General features: G+C 46.6%; 1 protein-coding gene across 1 annotated transcript in view; it reads right to left on the reverse strand.

Moving 5' to 3' along the window:
* GTF3C1 (general transcription factor IIIC subunit 1) overlaps positions 1 to 17,801 on the reverse strand; it is an 87,473-nt gene that overhangs the window by 66,163 nt on the left and 3,509 nt on the right. The window contains exons 2-6 of the mRNA XM_017534185.2: positions 16,646 to 16,855; positions 10,278 to 10,454; positions 9,889 to 10,032; positions 5,290 to 5,386; positions 304 to 427 (exon numbers count right to left, since the gene is read on the reverse strand). Of these exons, the coding sequence (XP_017389674.1) occupies positions 304 to 427; positions 5,290 to 5,386; positions 9,889 to 10,032; positions 10,278 to 10,454; positions 16,646 to 16,855 (752 nt within the window). The remainder of the gene's footprint in view (positions 1 to 303; positions 428 to 5,289; positions 5,387 to 9,888; positions 10,033 to 10,277; positions 10,455 to 16,645; positions 16,856 to 17,801) is intronic.

The raw sequence follows: 17,801 nt of genomic DNA on the forward strand, positions 1-17,801 counted from the left end.
AAGAAAAAGGAGGAGAATACAGTGGTTTAGTATAAGGAAGAAAGGATGAACTTGTTTATTTGGGCACCATAAAACTATGATTTTGGAGGACACCACAGAGATGTCTGCTGGAAGTTTGTTCAGCAAATATTTTCTGGGCACTTTTTACATGGACAGTGTTGAGCCAGGCACTGAAGCGTAGAGTTGAATAAATATGTGAAATCGTGATGCCGCAAGGCAGAACGTGATCTGAGAGGCTGAAGCGTAGAAGAGAGAAGTGAGAGCCAGCCAGCCAAGCGAACAGAAGCTGAGACTCTGCGTTACCTTTCTTTGTCTTACAAGGTCCACATTCAGGGTGGATCTCTTGCAAGCGAAGAGACACCACCTTGGCTAGCCCGGCATTCAGCATATACTGGTACAGACGCTTAAACGTCCTTTCACACAGCCCCTGCCAAAACACAATTTAAAAGCTACTGTTAGACTTGGCAACACGTCTGAAATGACTAGAAAGTCATGTAAATGAACACAAGTTCAGGACCTGAATTAATTGATTATCTTGAGGTACTAACAAGGAACGCCTGCCAAGCTACCTTGTCAAGGGACGAAAACAAGGTCTGGAGCAGGATATAAAGGATTCTACCTTTTGATTAGAGAGGGGGAAAGAGATTCATTTTGCCAGGTCCCAGAAGGGTGCACGGGGTAGGAATGATGCAGGCAGGAGTGGAGACTGGAGACTTCATTTGACACCTTTTCATGTTGTTTTTTTAACCACGTAAGCGTATTATTAATACAAACACACACACAGACACACACCCCTGCCTCCCACAAGCAGTGGAGAAAAAAGGGAAAGAAATTGGTTAAGAAATTTTATAGGCCAGACGCAGTGGCTGACGCCTTTAATCCCAGCACTTTGGGAGGCTGAGGCGGGCAGAACACTTAAGGCCAGGAGTTCGGCCAGCCTGGCTAACACAGTGAAACCCCGTCTCTACCAAAAACATAAAAATTAGTTGTGTGCGGTGGCATGTTTCTATACTCCCAGCTACTCGGGGGGCTGAGGGTGAGAACTCCTTGAACCTGGGAGGCAGAGGTTGCAGTGAGCCGAGATCAAGCCACTGCACTCCAGCCTGGGTGACAGAGTGAGACTCTGTCTCAAACAAAAAAAAAAAATTGTAAAAATTTTAAAAATGTAATCTATGAAGTTACAACAGAATAAGAGGTATGCATTTCCATCCCATCACTCCTACGTTTGCAAGACCAAAGACCAAAATGATCCTAGGGGCCGGGCGCGGTGGCTCACGCCTTGTAATCCCAGTACTTTGGGAGGCTGAGGTGGGCGGATCAAGAGATCGAGACCATCCTGGCCAACATGGTGAAACCCCATCTCTACTAAAAACACACAAAAAATTACCTGGGTGTGGTGGTATGCGCCTGTAGTCCCAGCTACCCAGGAGGCTGAGGCAGAATTGCTAGAACCTGGGAAGCGGAGGTTGCAGTGAGCCAAGATCGCGCCACTGCACTCCAGCCTGGCCCCTGGCAACAGAGCGAGACTGTGTCTCAAAAAAAAAAAAAAAAAAAGATTCTAGGAACAGCTCCCCTGCAGAGGTGACCAACAGCAACCTCCAGTGCAGGCCATGCTTTTTAAAATTGACATAATGTTTTATAAAAGAAAGTAATTTACTTGCCAAAATTGAAAAGTGAGCGATTTCACATAAAAAAAAGACCCAGATTCCGGCTCCTCTTGAAAAGCTCAGATCTGGCAGCCAATGCTGGGACTGCAGCTCGCTGCAGCAACAGTGATCAGGAGCCTCAACCAGCTGCTCTTCAGCAGGGCCCGCCCAGCTCCAGGGGGCTACAGCCTTTGCACCCCATCAGACTCTCCGACAATGAAACTGAAGGTCAGCTGCCATTTATCACCATTTTTGTGCTGTTTTTCTCTAACGGTAGTTAAGAGGAACGTCAATTTCTTAAACCTGTACTGTATCAAATTTTTTTTACACTTGGCCCATTTTGTTCATGGGTATCACCCTCCTGGGCACTGATTTAGAAGCCCCTGGAAGAGTACGGCAGGTTACCACGGCTCTCAGCAAAGGAACGAAGAGCAAGAGGCACTCATGACTGACAGCTGTTCGTTAAGTGTTACAGGTTTCCTCTTATGCTCTGGGGGAGAGACAGAGAGCAAATGTCCATGGGCTGCCGCTGCCACAAGTGTGGTTACCTCCCAGCTACGCAGAGCTCCAGCCCTCAGGTGGCAGAACATATGGCTATCAAAACAATACAGATGACTCACATATGGCTCATTCAAAGCCACTGACTTCTAAATGGCATCTATGTTAATATAGCCGTGCCCCAAGTCATAAAAAGACCCCGTGGAAACTCATCCATCAGATCCCAGCCCTCGACATATGGTTCTAAGCCCTGGACCATCCTAAGAGGGGAAGGATGATGCAGTCTTACCTTCTGGGAGGCTGCCATCAATGACTCACACAATCTGGCCAGCAAAAAGAGAAAGGCAGCGAGTCTTCGTACCAAATCCCCCCAAAAGGCAGCATCCATATTCATGGCCTCAGCCTCATCTGTAGGCTAATTATTCATGGGATCCTGCTCAGCTCTCTGTGACCCCAATTTCCAGCTGCCGACTAGACATCACCGGGGGATTGTTGTGGAAGATCTTCATATCCAATACGTCTGAAACTCAGATTTGTCCTGTGCCTCCTCCTCCCCCACATCTGCTCCACTTTCTGTCCTCTCTATTTATTCAACTCTCATTCGGCAAGTATTTACTGAGCATCTACAGGGGGCCAGGCACCATCTCCATCATGGGGGCTCAGAGTGAGCAAGTAGACGCGATGCCTGCCTCACCAGCCTGCCTTTGAGCTGCCTCAGTGAGCAGAAGCCATTCCAGCCAAATACAACAGCTTCACCCTGAGATCCTCCTTCTCCGGTCACCTCTACATCCCGGTGCACGTGTTCACCACGTCCTGTTAGTTTCACCTCCAAAATGTTTCTCAAACAATTCCAGCCCTCATGGCCACCATCTAGTCACCTGCTTCCCCTCCCCTTCCCTCCGCCAGCCCATCTGCCTAGACTGCAACCTCCACCTCTCAGGCTCAAGCGATTCTCCTGTCTCAGCCTCCCAAGTAGCAGGGACTACAGGTGCATACCACCGTGCCTGGCTAAAAACTTCATTTCTACATGGCCAGCAGCAGTGTGTAAGGCTAAAAGTCCCTACTCCTCAGCCAGCATGCCAGACCTTTCTGATCCAGCCCCTACCTTCCTGTCCGGCCACACACTGCACCGGCTGCCCTGTGGATTACTGCCCACTTCTAAGCATGTCCAATGGCCTTCCACAACTCATGCCTTTGCACCAGCTCTTCTTCTTTCTCTCAAATGCCACTACCCCTCTGCTTCTGTGGGGAAAAGCCCAGCTCGACTATGCTTTTGGCACAGCTCTGAGGCTTTCCCTAGTTCTCTAAACAAAGCACCCCTCTCCCTCTCCCGGCTCAGCTGCATCTTTCTAGGTGTGTGTTCACACACCTGCCCTTCTGGTTAGACAGCTCCATGACAGTGTGACACTTGTCACCCTGGCTAGCTTTCACCATCTTATGGAACACAGTTCTAACTCAACATAACACGCTCCCTGAAGTATTTTGTTGAATGAATAGGTAAAAGGCTGTCCAGTAACAGTCAAGGCTTGCTGCTTACACAGTCCACAGGGCTGACCTGAAACCAGGCTAGCCCCGCTTCCCTGACCCCGAGTGACTTGGTAGGAGGGAAAGTTTCAATCTCCAAGGACTGCATGGGCTGGGCAAGTAACATCAACTAACATGGTAGCCAGATACTTGTTTATTAAGCTGGTAGGAAATTCCTTCATTTCTGCCAGGGTTTCCTGATAGAGGCCTTCTCCATCTACCTTTTATTTTCTGCTCTGATAAACTCAGACACAGAGAAGCAAAACCCTTCTCCCCTACTACAAACAGCAGTTCTCATGGAATGACAAATGGCCCTGACTCCCTGCCTTGTGTCTGAGAGGTGACAGGAAGCAGGCGGACTGTGGGGGACGCAGCAGTGCACAACTAGTTCCAGCTAACTGCTATCAGGAGAGATGGGAGGCCCAGGCTTCTCGTTTCTCCAGACAAACTGGAAACCTCGATTTTTACGGAAAATCCCAATTTCTTAAAAAATGCTAGGTCAAATTTATTTTTAACAGACCAAGTCTGGCCCTCAAGCCTCCAGACTGTAGCCACTGCTTTAAAGAGGCTCAGGCAGGCAGTGAATCTAGCGATTCGGAAGACACCTCCTCCTGCTGTGAACAACGAAATGAGAGACTAGAGCTCCACTGATGCAACGCAGGGACAGAACAAGGACTGCCCTGGTGCCTACAGTCAGACTGAAGACCACTCATTAGGGGACTAATTACTAGTAACCAAAGAGCTTGACATCAAATGTTCAGTTTTAAGTTCTGGTTTCACCCACAGGGCAATCCTGTTTCCTTCCCGTCTCTAACACTGGCTCTTTCCTGACTTGCACTGAAAACTTCCAATCAGACTGGACGCAGCGCCGCTCCACCTTTCTTCCTCTCCCGCTCCCTTCAACACAGCCTCTGCTCCTGGGACCAAACATGAAGCAGGTCAACAGCTGCCTTCCTCACTGCGTCCTCACCCCTCCCCCTCAGGACAGCCACTCTGCTATTTCAGTACAAAACCACTGGGTACAAGTTCACAAGCTTGATTACAGAAGTAAACCTAAATGCCATGTTTTCCTATTCCGTCTGAACTTTAATAATAAGTCCTAGAACAGACTCCAGGGGAAAAATGGAAGCCAGGCAAAGGCAAGAATTTATATGAAGGACAGAGCACTCTCTCATTCTAAAAAACGGCTGGTCAAGGTGGCTCACACCTGTAATCCCAGCACTTTGGGAGGCTGAGGTGGAAGGATCACTTGAAGTCAGGAGTTCGAGACCAGCTTGGCCAACATGGTGAAACCCCGTCACTACAAAAAATACGAAAATTAGCAGGGCGTGGTGGTATGCGCCTGTACTCGAGAGGCTGAGGCAGGAGAATCGCTTGAACCTGGGAGGTGAAGGCCACAGTGAGCCAAGATTGCACCACCACACTCCAGCCAAGGCAACAGAGTGAGACCCCATCTCAAAAAAGAAAAGAAAAGAAAGACACAAAAAACAAAGGAAAATCCCATTTTCGACAAGTCCAGAATAGAGCTTTGGGTTGCGATTCATTCATCTAAGCCTGACAAGCCCTCCTGGCTGTGGTACAGATCACACCCAGCCCCACCCGTGGGAACCCCCAGGCTCACCAGCTCTTCCCTCAGCTTTCCCAGCGTCTCTATGTGGTTAGTCCGCGTGCTCAGCATGCCTGAAAGCTTCTCCATGAGGATGTCATATTTGCTTCTCCTGCAAGAACACCGAGCAGTTTATTTTTTTAAACCTGTTGCTGAAGTCAATATTTACAGGCTGTTTTCTAAACATGACAAAGCAAGACTTGACTTAATTATCTGACAACAAATGACAGAGTCTTTTACGTTTCAAAGATCATCCAGCCCAACTCCTACCTTCTACAGGTGGAGAGACTGGCTGTGAGTGGTTTCATCACATCTACGGTCACCTTTCTAGAGGCAATGTATAGACTAGACTCTAGGACTAAAACCTGCATGACATGATTCTGTAAAGCACTTTTCATTTTTACAATACTTTGAAGTTTAGGACGTATCACATATATCTTCTTACAAATCATTTGGTAAGGGTCCATGAGTGGTGGCTCGAGCCTGTAATCCCAGCACTTTGGGAGGCCACGGCAAGCAGATCACTTCAGGTCAGGAGTTTGAGACCAGCCTGGCCAATGTGGTGAAACCCCATCTCTACTAAAAATATAAAAATTAGCTGGATGTGATAGTGGGCGCATCTGTAATCCCAGCTACTTGGGAAGCTGAGGTGGGAGAATCGCTTGAACCTGGAAGGCAGAGGTTGCAGTGAGATAAGATCATGCCACTGTACTCCAGCCTAGATGACAGAGTGAGACTCCGTCTCAAAGAACAACAACAAACAAATCATTTGGTGAGGAATGATGGGGGTTACTCCACAAAGTGAACAGGCTTTACCAAAGTTCAGGCTGGAGACACAAACATAGGTCTTCTTCCTCTAAATCCAGTCCTCTCCTTACTACGCTGCAAGCCACTCTGATTCCGAGGCTCTGTGTACGTTTCTGTTCCTGACAACACTGGTGTGACCGAGCCCACCTTCCATCTCATTTCTACCCTGAGGCGGATGTCATGATCAACGCTTCCAAGCTAACGGCCACCAAAGGAAGCTATTAAAAAACACTGAGGGCTCTTGACTGTGTACGTCTAGAGGGAGCTTAAGGAAAGGTGCAGGGAGGAGTCTTGTGGCCTGTTTGGCTAGACAAACACAGCTTGGCTTGACTTAACAGTCCTATGGGGAGGGAGAGCACACGTATGGGAGCCAGAGACTGAACCCACTTCTCCATCTGTACTGCATCTCAGTAAATGAAATAAATGGAGGGACAGGCAGTTCATGCATATGAGCCACTCTGCATAGGATGCACTGTGTCACAGCCATTTAACATGAGAGACAACAGTGGTTCAAAGAGGTCAGTTACTTTGCCCAGGTGAGGGGCAAAGACGGAAACACAGATCTTGACTGAATCCAGTGTTCTCTCTCCTACCCTACGGCTGCCACCCTGTGTTCTTGGCAGAGCACAGGCTACACACAAGTTAAGAGTTTAGTGAGACAGCTACTTAACTAATGGACAGTATGGCCCAATTAAAATGTGAAGTCATAAAAGACGCTTCTCCCCAATACCGTACAGTTGGCTCTTGGACAACATGGGTTTGAACTGGGTGGATCCACTTATATGCACATTTTTCATATTTATTCAAAAAATATATTAGAAAATATGTAAAAAAATATTTCAAAACTTTTTGGAGTTTGTGACAGTTTGAGAAAACTCATAGACAAACTGTATGATTTACGAATATTGAAAAAATTAAGAAAAAGGTATGCCATTAATGCATAAAATATGTGGATACTAGTCTGTTTCATCATTAAATTACCATAAAATATACACAAATGTATTATAAAAAGTTAATCAAAAGTTATGCAAGCATTTACAGAGCATACATGGTGCCATGTGCGGAGGAGGAAATGTAAACAAACATGCAGATGCAGGATGAAATAATATCTGCATAGAATAACCGTAATACACCGTGTACTACTGTTAGTAACTTCGTAGCAACCTCCTGTTGCTATTGTGGTAAGCTTAAGTGTTGTGAGTAGCGGCTTAAAAATGCCATGTGGTGGGCAGGGCATGGCAGCTCACGCCTGTAATCCCAGCACTATGGGAGGCCAAGGTGGGCAGATCACCTGAGGTCACTGCACGCCACTCGGACTCTGAACAACAGGATGAAACCCCGTCTCTACTAAAAATACAAAAAAATTAGCTGGGTGTGGTAGCACATGCTTGTAATACCTGCTACTTGAGAGGCTGAGGCAGGAGAATCACTTCAGCCCAGGGGGTGGAAGTTGCAGTGAGCCGAGATTCTGCCACTGCACTCCAGCCTCAGCAACAGAGCGAGACTGTCTAAAAAAAGATCCCGTGTGACACTCATCATCTCTGTGTGAGCAGTTCCTCTCTAGTAAACTGGTTATTGCGGTAAAAAGTGATCTCTTGCAGTTCTCACGTATTTTGACTCGTGTTTAGTGCAATACCATAAACCTTGACTAATACCATGGGACCCATACAAAGTGCCACTAGTGATGCTGGAAATGCTCCCAAGAAGCAGAGAAAAGTCATGACAGTTCAAGAAAAAGTTAAATTGCTTGACGTGAACTGTACAGTGAGGTCTGCAGCTGCCGCTGCCTGCCATTTCAGACAATTTATCTTGTTAACAGACAATGTAAACTATGGTATCAGTAAACACAGTACAGTATTGTAAATGTGTTTTCTTTTTTTTTTCAGACAGTCTCCCTCTGTCGCCCAGGCTTGGGTGCAATGGTGTGATCTCGGCTCACTGCAACCTCCGCCTCCCAGTTCAAGAAATTCTCCTGCCTCAGCCTCCAGAGTAGCTGGGATTACAGGCACACGCCACTATGCCCGGCTAATTTTTGTATTTTTTTTTTAATAGAGACGGGGTTTCATCATCTTGACTGGGCTGGTCTCGAGCTCCTGACCTTGTGAACCGCCCGTCTCGGCCTCCCAAAGTGCTGGGATTACAGGCATGAGCCACCGTGCCCGGCCGTAAATGTGTTTTCTTAATTACATTTTCTTTTCTCTAGTCTACTTTATTGTAATAATACAAGAACAGGCTACAACACATGGAACAAAATGTGTGTTAACTAACTTAGTATTATTTGTAAGGCTTCTGGTCAATAGGCTATTGCTAGTTAAGTTTTCAAGCAGTCAAAAGTTTTGTGTAGCCGGGTGCAATGGCTCACACCTATAATCCCAGCACTTTGGGAGGCCAAGGTGGGTGGATCACTTGAGGTCGGGAGTTCAAGATCAGTCTGGCCAACATGGCAAAACGCTGTCTCTACTAAAAATATGAAAATTAGCCGGGTATGGTGGAAGGTGCCTATAGTCCCAGCTACTAGGGAGGCTAAGGCAGAAGAATCACTTGCATATGGGAGGCAGACATTTAACAGAGGTGCAGCAATGATGATTTTCAACCCTGGAGAGCCACAGTCAATATTCTACACACATGTGTCGAGCACTTTCTTTGGGCTGACCCATGTGCACTGTAAACTTTAACATTTACATGGAATCATTCCCCTCCTTTTTGGAGAATGCATCCCCCCCTCCTGACTATCCCTCAGAGCTGCCTACCTCCACTCCAGAGACCTGATGGCCAGGTACTGAGGGGCTCAGAGCTTCCTCAGCCAAGGGCTGCTCTTCCCAGGCCCTGCACCAGCTTGACCTTTTCTCATCCTGGCTTCTGCCCCTCCCACAAAAAACGGCATGAGGTTGGGCAGTGTGTCTGGGACCTCTGCAGAGTGATGAAACTCTTCTGTCCCTCATTCCTGTGCCAAGTAATTAGCCACCCCAACACCAAGGATGAAGGAGTCAGAGATAACCTACTCACTCCCAGAGCCTCCCTGGTCCTCAGAAGGGAATGTGCACATTTTACCAGTTTGCTGTGTCATCTGGACAATAGTATCCCATTAAAATGGGAACATCACACATTGTTATCATTTAGCAGAACTTTGCCATCTCATCCATATAGGTTATTATGGTTGAGTGCTGCAAAACATCCAGTTTGAAACTGACATAACTCAACTACAATTCTGCCACCACAACAAATCAAATCTGACTTACTTTTATTTTTACATCTTCCCAAAATGTCACCAAAATGTTAATGGTTCCTATTGTCGGCTGTGAAGTTACAGATTTATTTTTCCCTCTTTTATATATAGTTTCCAGGTTTTCTAAACAAGCAGGACTTATTTTCACAAGAAACAGATAACAAATATCTTTTTTAAAAAAGCTATGGCCATATTCTGATTTGGCTTCTATTATTATTATTTTTCTTTAGAGACAGGGTCTCACTCTGTCACCCAGGCTGGAGTAGAGCAGTGCAATCATGGCTCACTGGAGCCTCAAATTCCTGGGCCCAAGCGATCCTCCCACCCCACCCTTCTGGGTAGCTGGGACTACAGGTGTGCGCCACCACCCCCAGCTAATTTTTTTTTTTTTTTATAAAGACGCGATCTTGTCAAGTTGCCCAGGTTGGTCTGGAACTCTTGGCCTCAAGCAAGTCTCCCATCTCAGCCTCCCAAAGTGCTACAATTACAGGCATGAGCCACCGTACCCAGCTGCCCCTACGAGTTTTACTATACATGGCTGAAACTAAAAAATCTAAGGTTGTGATCACTACAAACCATACCTGTCCACATGAAACCGGTTCAGTAGGAGGAGGATTGAGTGTTGCTGGGCTCCAGTGGGTAATCGGATCACATGAGACTGCATCGTAATCAGCCCATTTTTGTTCAAAATTTTTCTGTGGTAGTGCAACTTCCCAGCATCAACCCTGGAGGAGACGAAGAGCCGTGTCATTTGCTTTGCTGGTAGCTTTATCAAAGTACAGAGTCTCCCATGTGTACATGAACACAAGAGACACACACCTCCTGTCTAGCCAACCTAACAGTCACTGAGACAATGGCCTTGAAACAAAAAGCCATGCCTTGGGGAAGATACCGCAGTAGGCCTGTGTGTTTGGGGTTCAGAGTGCAATGACATGCAATTTAAAGCAGAGAAGCAAATCCTCCTACTTACTTGAAAGCAGTGGTGTGCAGGTCTCGCTGGAGCTCCCCTTGCCACCTGGACCGGCCTAACCGCTCCAGGATGCAATAGGAGAAGTCGGGCAGCTTCAGGTCCGGATCCCCCTCCTGGCCTATCAAGGCCCTGTACCGCATGGCCTGGGAGGCAACGATGATCAGTTTCTTCCCCCACCTGCAAATCAGAAACAACTGCATGAAGAAGTAAGTTTAACTGATTTCAGGAAAACCGAGATATGAAAAGACATGAGCAGAATCTCATTTTCTGCTTCTTCCCAGAGTTCACAAGACCCCAAAATTAAGCTAAGCAAGTTTTCAGTCTTAGAAGCACAGCATGCTGAAGGAACAAGGCTTTTTTCTTTGCTGAAAGCCCTACAGGGCTCGCCAAGGTGCTCAAACCAAATCCAACTCCTCATCCCATTCCTCCTGGAAGGCTCTCCATGGCCCAGTCCTCCCTGCCTTGCTCATCCTCCCCGGGCTGCCCCTCACCCACAGGAGCCTTCTTATTCCTAAGACAAGCCTCAGGGGTGCTGCCCTTGCTGTTTCCTCGGCCTGGCTGCTCTTCCTCCAGATCTTTAGGTGACTGATTTCTTCTCATCATTCAGGTCACAGCCCAGCTGTCAACTTCTCAGGCGTTTCATAAAACGCCAACTGGAGTTCCAGCCTCACCCCCACGATTTCTATATTCTTCATAGCGCTTAGCACTCTCAGAAATGACTACATATATATATATTTCTTTTTGCCAACTTTCTTGTCAGTTTCCCTCATTCAAATATAAGTGCCATCAGTGCAGGTATATTGTCAACCTGTTCACCAGGACATCCTTAGTGCCTAGAATAATTAATTTGAGTGATAACAGGGGCTCTGTGTACATTGGTTGAGTAAATGAACTAGCCTACTGAGCTGAACTGCTAAAACAATCTTCAGAGACAAAAACATGAACTGTGCAATCAGTGGACCTGCAGTCTAATTTTGACTTTACCATGGAAGGCCAGACCTTGCACAAATCATCAGTTCCTTCTACTAAATTGATGTGTGAGAAAGAATGCATGGAAAGAGGACAAAACCACTTCCTAGCAAGGCATGTGAGGACAGCCCAAGAGAGAAGACGCACTTCTGTGCTGACGCCAAACAGTCCTGACTGTGCATTCCCCACCCCTGTTGGAGGCTCTGCCACAGTGCCTGGCCTGCTCAATTGTACCGACATCTTGAGCAAACTGACCTGCTCCATTTACCAACTCTCAGAGTCCAAGCCCTGGCCCTGCAGCTGGGAGATCCCACCCATCCCTCCCTCGCTCCTTGGCATCAAGTTACTTAACTGGAGAAGACTAAAGTTGGAATGTGTCCCCCGAAAGTTCATGTGTTAGAAACTTGATTTCCATTGTAACAGTATGAAGGGGAAGAACGTTTAAGAGGTGATTAGGCCAGGAGAGCTCTGCTCTGCCCTCATGAATGCATTAACGCTCTTATCGTGGGAATGGGTTAGTTATCTCAGGAGTGGGATGTCCTTGCCAGATGCTGATGCCATGCTCTTGAACTTCCTAGCCCCTCGAACCATGAACCAAATAAATTTCTGTTCTTTATAAATTACCCAGTTTGTGGTATTCTGTTATAGCAGCAGGAAATGGCCTAAGGTAGAGGACCCCCCTTTCCCAGATGAAGGAGTCACCAAGGGTCCACATATAAAAACTGACAGGCTACCAATTCCATTTATTGGGAGCCAATAACCACCCTTCTCAGCCCTATTATTTACAGATGCCTGGTCACGAGGTCCTTCAGCAACCACACCATTCAACTCAGTCTGACACTTTTCCTTTCTTCTTCCCCACACCAGATGACTTGACTTCTACCACCAAGGAGGCACACACACAAAAAGGGGCTGTCTTTGTTTTAACTTTACTGCATCTTTCTTCATAGTGTTTAAGGCCTGTAATTAGTCTTTTGCCTAAGTCACAGAAGCCTATATAGTCTGTCTTTAAAAAGAATGTTAGGTTGTGAATATACATGACAGAGTCCACTTTATGTATCTGAATTTCACAAACTTGGGACCTATGCTTTTTTTTTTCTCAAAATAGGCTATTAAGTTAAATTGTAAGAGTCAGTTGGGAGAAAAAGGTTTGAAAACAGGCACTGCTTTGCTGCTTTTAAAATGTCATTACTCTTACTAGTTTACTGTCCTTCACTGTCATGATCCCAGTGTTACTGCTAATTATTGCCAATTAACTTATTCGATGACTACTGCTAGTTTTAATTTGCTGACTATGGTCATCTTACACGTTATCAAATGCCAATTAGGTACCATTTAAAGTACACCAGGACACCAAAGCTTACAGGCTACTCAAAGAGAAAAAATTTAAAATCAACAAATGAACAATTCTAGTATGAGGTCACAACTTCTCAGAAGCTCTAGTTGTTGAGGCTAGAAAATGGCATAGATGAGGAGCCCTAATTCAAACATGCGTGTATAAACAGAGTATGTGCACAGGGATTAAGGAAAAACTCTCAAAGAGGTAACTTTTTTTTTTTTTTTTTTGAGACAGGTTCCTGCCAGGGTGGAGTGCAGTGGCACGATCTTGCAACCTCTGCCTCCAGAGCTCAAGTGATTCTCCTGCCTCAGCCTCCCAAGTAGCTGGGATTACAGGCACTCACCACTGCGTCAGGTTAATTTTTGTATTTTTAGTAGATAGGGTTTTACCAGGTTGGCCAGGCTGGTCTTGAACTCTTGACCTCAAGTGATCCATCCACCTCAGCCTCACAAAGTGCTGGGATTACAGGTGTGAACCAGTACGCCTGGCAAGAAGGTGACTCTTGCATTAGCAGTGAGCTGGGCGGATGAGAGGGAGAAGGGGAAGGACACAGAAGCTGCAGTTACAGAGGTGCGAAGAAGCATGTCTGCTCCCAGAGGCAAGTGGTGCAGTACGGCTACCAAGTCTGGAGCGCGGTAGCCAGCTAGAAAGCAGAAAGAAAGCTCGAAAGGCCGGCATCTACATCCCCAATGGCCCTCTGATGCCGCGCTGGGGAGTTCAGATTCCATACATGGGTAAGGGGTTACAACTTCAAACATGTATTGCTACAAGGGCAGCTTTGTGCCTGGCATATTATCGAACTGAGAGACACAGCTGTGAACAAGAAGGGTGGAGTCCCTGACTTCGAGCAATGTATAATCTAGTGAGGAAACAGTTACATAAACACACACTTAAAACCATTTTTGGTGCCATAAAGAGTACTATGATGGTGTCTGGGCAATGGGGGGCACTTCCAGAGGAGTCAGGTTGAAGCCTTAATGATGTGGCGATGCTAAGACTTGAGGGCAGAATATTCTTGGCAGAGGAACAGCACAAGGATTGCCTGAGACAGAAAGGAACCCAGGGTGTTGAGGCTGAAGCACAGCAGAGTAAAGAAACTGAGGGGGCTGAGGTCGGAGCACTGGGTGGGCAGAGGCACAATCACACAGGGCCTGCCAGGCCGCAATCAGGAGGGCAGGGAGCACACACAAACATAGCCTCAGGGTGTGCAGAAGCAGGCAGTACATGGCCAGCTGAGGGGAACTCTGGCCCATCCTATATCACCCTGTATAAAATCGGTCTCTTGTGCAACTAGATCTTGTGATTTTTCAAGAAAAGCTAGAAATCCAGTTTTTTAAATATGAGCAATGAAATAAAATCAAAAAACAAACAGAATACCATGCTGGGCACACAGAGCTCATCTGTGGGCAGATTTTGTCAGTTTGAAATCTCTGCCTAATGTGGTCAGGCCACATCACATCACACTAGGGCCTAGGAGCGTCCCACGTTTATGGCTTGTACAGCCATGTGCATGGGAGTATGTCTGACCAGAATAAAGAATGAGAAAAGGCAGTACTATGGTTTGGATGAGGCCTGTTCACACCAAAACTCATGCTGAAGTTTAACCACCAGTAGGCCGGCCACAGTGGCTCACACCTGTAATCTCAGCACTTTGGGAGGCCAAGGTGGGCAGATCACCTGAGGTCACGAGTTCGAGACAATCTTGGCCAACATGGTGAAACCCTTTCTCTACTAAAAATACAAAAATTAGCCAGGTGCGGTGGCATGCACCAATAATCCCAGCTACTCAGGAGGCTGTGGCAGGAGAATCGCTTGACCCTGGGAGGTGGAAGTTGCAGTGAGTCAAAATCACGCCATTGCACTCCAACCTAGGCAACACAGCAAGTCTTTGTCTCAAAAAAAAAAAAAAAAAAGATAGAGTCACACTTGTTGTCCAGGCTGGAGTGTGGTGGTACAATCATAACTCACTAAAGCCTCAAACTCCTAGGCTCAAGCAATCCCCCCATCTCGGTCTCCCAAGTAGCTAGTACTACAGAGTGTGCCACAATGCCCAGCTTGTTTTTTATTTTTTAATTTTTTTGTAGAGATGGGGTCTTGCTATATTGTCCAGGCTTGTCTTGAACTCCTGGCCTCAAGCGATCCTCCTGCCTTGGCCTCCCAAAGTGCTTGGATTACAGGTGTGGGCCACTGTGCCTGCTTGGCCTACCAGCTAACATTAAAGTGGTGGAAGTAGGGGAATCCACAAAGAAGCTGGTGAGGAACGGCCTGGAGAACAGAAAAACAAAATAAGGCAGGAAGCCACAGGCACAAAAGCTTTGAGTCCTTATTAGCATAGCAGGGTCAAGGAGATTAGGGGCCTAAAGGTATTCATGGCTTAGAGGATAAAAACTGTGAAGTGATAAAGTCAGGAATCAGGACCGCAGTGGGCAAAGGAGTGAAGGGGAGGTGAAGAGGTAGAAACAGTGAGTGGGGCTCGTTCTTCGAAGAAGCATGGCTGCAGAGTCAAACATGTGGCCAGTTACAAGGGATCTGAAGTCAAGAGAAGGTTCTGCTGTGAGATGGGTGAACGGTGCTCATGTGCTGAAGGGAAAGCTTCAGTAGAAATCAAGGACAGACAGGGCCAGTGGCTCACACCTGTAATCCCAGCAATTTGGGAGGGTGAGGTGGGAGGATTGCTTGAGCCCAGAAGTTTGAGACCAGCCTGAGCAACATGGCAAGACCCCATCTCTACAAAAAATATAACTTAGCTGGGTGTGGCGGTATGTGCCTGTGGTCCCAGCTACACAGGTGGGAAGTGGCAGAATCACCTGAGCCCAGGAGGTCAAGGCTGCAATGAGCTGGGATTACACCACTGCACTCCAGCCTGGGAAATAGAGTGAGACTCTGTATGAAGAAGAAAGAAAAAGAAAGAAAAGAAAGAAAAGAAAGAAAAGAAAGAAAGGAAGAAAGGAAGAAAGGAAGAAAGAAAGAAAGAAAGGAAGGAAGAAAGAAAGAAAAGAAAAGAAAAGAAAGAAAGAAAAGAAAGAAAGAAAGAAAGAAAGGAAGGAAGGAAGGAAAGAAAGAAAGAAAGAAAGAAAGAAAGAAAGAAAGAAAAGAAAGAAAGAAAAGAAAAGAGAAAAGAAAAGAAAGAAAGAAAATAAATCAAGAAAAATTAGCTAACTGAGAAGTACGAAAGCTCAGGGGTAGAGGGAGATGGTCTGGGGGAGGGGAGAAGGAAGGGAAGCATCCAGATTACAGCCTTAGATGGGGCCACTATTTCTCACCTCCTCCAAGATGACAGCAGACAGGAAAGAAATGTGGAAATGTCTGCAAGTCAAGGAAGAAGGTGGAAGTTAGCAGAGTTCCCACTGCCCTGTATAGTAGGAAGGCAGGAATGGGGTTAGGTGCTTAAAAAAAATGAAAATTTGGATTACACACTCTGGGAAATTGGAATACTGATGGGATTCATAAGAGAACGGCCGGGCAGCACAGGGCCCAGCTAGGAAGAGAGAAAGGGCACCATTCAAGTGTTTGAAGACTGCCACGTTCAATGGTTCAAGGATTGTGGACACAAAGGAGAGAGAAGGGAAGGACCCCTGATCCCAGTGGAAGAGGTAAGTAAAGGTCAAGAACTGGCTTAGCACAGGGCTAGTGGACTCTGACAGACTCCAAGGTTGTAGGCCAGATCCAAGGGCTCTGACTACACATTCAAAGCACTCAGATTCCCAGGAATTTCTTTTTTTCCTTTTTTTTTTTTTATTTTTGGAAGACAGGGTTTCACTCTGTGCCTAGGCTGAAGTACAGTGGCATGATCTCAGCTCACTGCAGCCTGCCTCCGCCTCTAGTGATTCTCCTGCCTCAGCCACTACAGTAGCTGGGATTACAGGCATGCACTACCATACCTGGCTAATTTCTGTATTTTTAGTAGAAACAGCGTTTTGCCATATTGGCCAGGCTGGTCTTGAACTCCTGATCTCAAGTGATTCACCTGCCTCGGCCTCCTAAAGTGCTGGGATTACAGGTGTGAGCCACCGTGCCTGGCTCAGATTCCCAGGAATTTCCGATGATGCAAAATAGTTACCTGTCAAAGGCTTCTACCATCGTACATCGAGGCTGCAGAGACTTGGTTCTGATGTCATTGGTAATGTTTTTCCTCTCCTTAAAGTAGCGGCAGGAGCCTTGGATGCCATCCTTATTCTCTAAGATCATATGAATCGGGTAGACGTCCTCCAAAGGCACCGGGTCCCTCCTAGACTCCAGAATTCCAGTTTCCAAATCAATTTCTTCATACCTAAGGAGAAAAGCGCAAATATCAAAGCCAAACTCAGTTTCAGAAATAATGCACGCTTGGCTGTGGTCTTTTGACAGCCTCCAGCAGAGATCAGAGAGAGTGAGATCACTCAGTTTTCGTGTCTTATAAACGCAGATAATCTTGACAAGCAGGTTCCTGCCTTTCTATCCCACAGAATGCAGACCTTTCGAGGACTCCCCAGACTATTCCAGAAGCCGGGTGTTGGGAACTAAACCTCCTTATCGCCTAAGTCAGGGGCTTTTGTTTCCCTCTAAATCTGGTGCTCAGTCTCCAAACCACGATGTTGGGCGAAATGATTCAAGGCTTTCCTCCTTTTTTTGAGATGGAGTTTTGCTCTCGTTGCCCAGGCTAGGGTGCAATGGCATGATCTGACCTCTCTGCAGCCTCCATATCCCAGGTTCAAGCTATTCTTCTGCCTGAGCCTCCCAAGGAGCTGGGATTACAGGCATACATCACCATGCCTGGCTAATTTTGTATTTTCAGTAGAGAAGAGGTTTCACCATATTGGTTAGGCTGGTCTCAAACTCCCGACCTCAGGTGATCCACCCGCCTCGGCCTCCCAAAGTGCTGGGATTACAGGTGGTAGCCACCACACCAAGCCAAAGCTTTCCTCCCTTTAAGATTTAATCTTTCTCTGTTTAGTTCTCTCTCTAGTATCCTCTTCCATTTTCATGGTTTGCATTACCGCCTGAATGTTAACAAGTCTCACCCTTGAATCCTCAGTCCTTTTCTCCAAATATAGATCCGATGTCTTCAATTGTCTATTAAACACCTCGCATTCCAAAGTTTCAACTGCCTCTCCCCAGCTCCAATTAAGTCTCTCCTTTACCCTCCTGCTACCACTTGCCCCCAGGTGTCTCTTACAACACCACGAAGGCGTTTTTCATTTGTGCTTCTTTCATGCAGTTAGCCAAGCTTGTTTTTT

This window comes from Cebus imitator, unplaced genomic scaffold (assembly GCF_001604975.1).
Source record: "Cebus imitator isolate Cc_AM_T3 unplaced genomic scaffold, Cebus_imitator-1.0 Scaffold85, whole genome shotgun sequence".
In the NCBI taxonomy this organism is placed as follows: Eukaryota; Metazoa; Chordata; class Mammalia; order Primates; family Cebidae; genus Cebus; species Cebus imitator.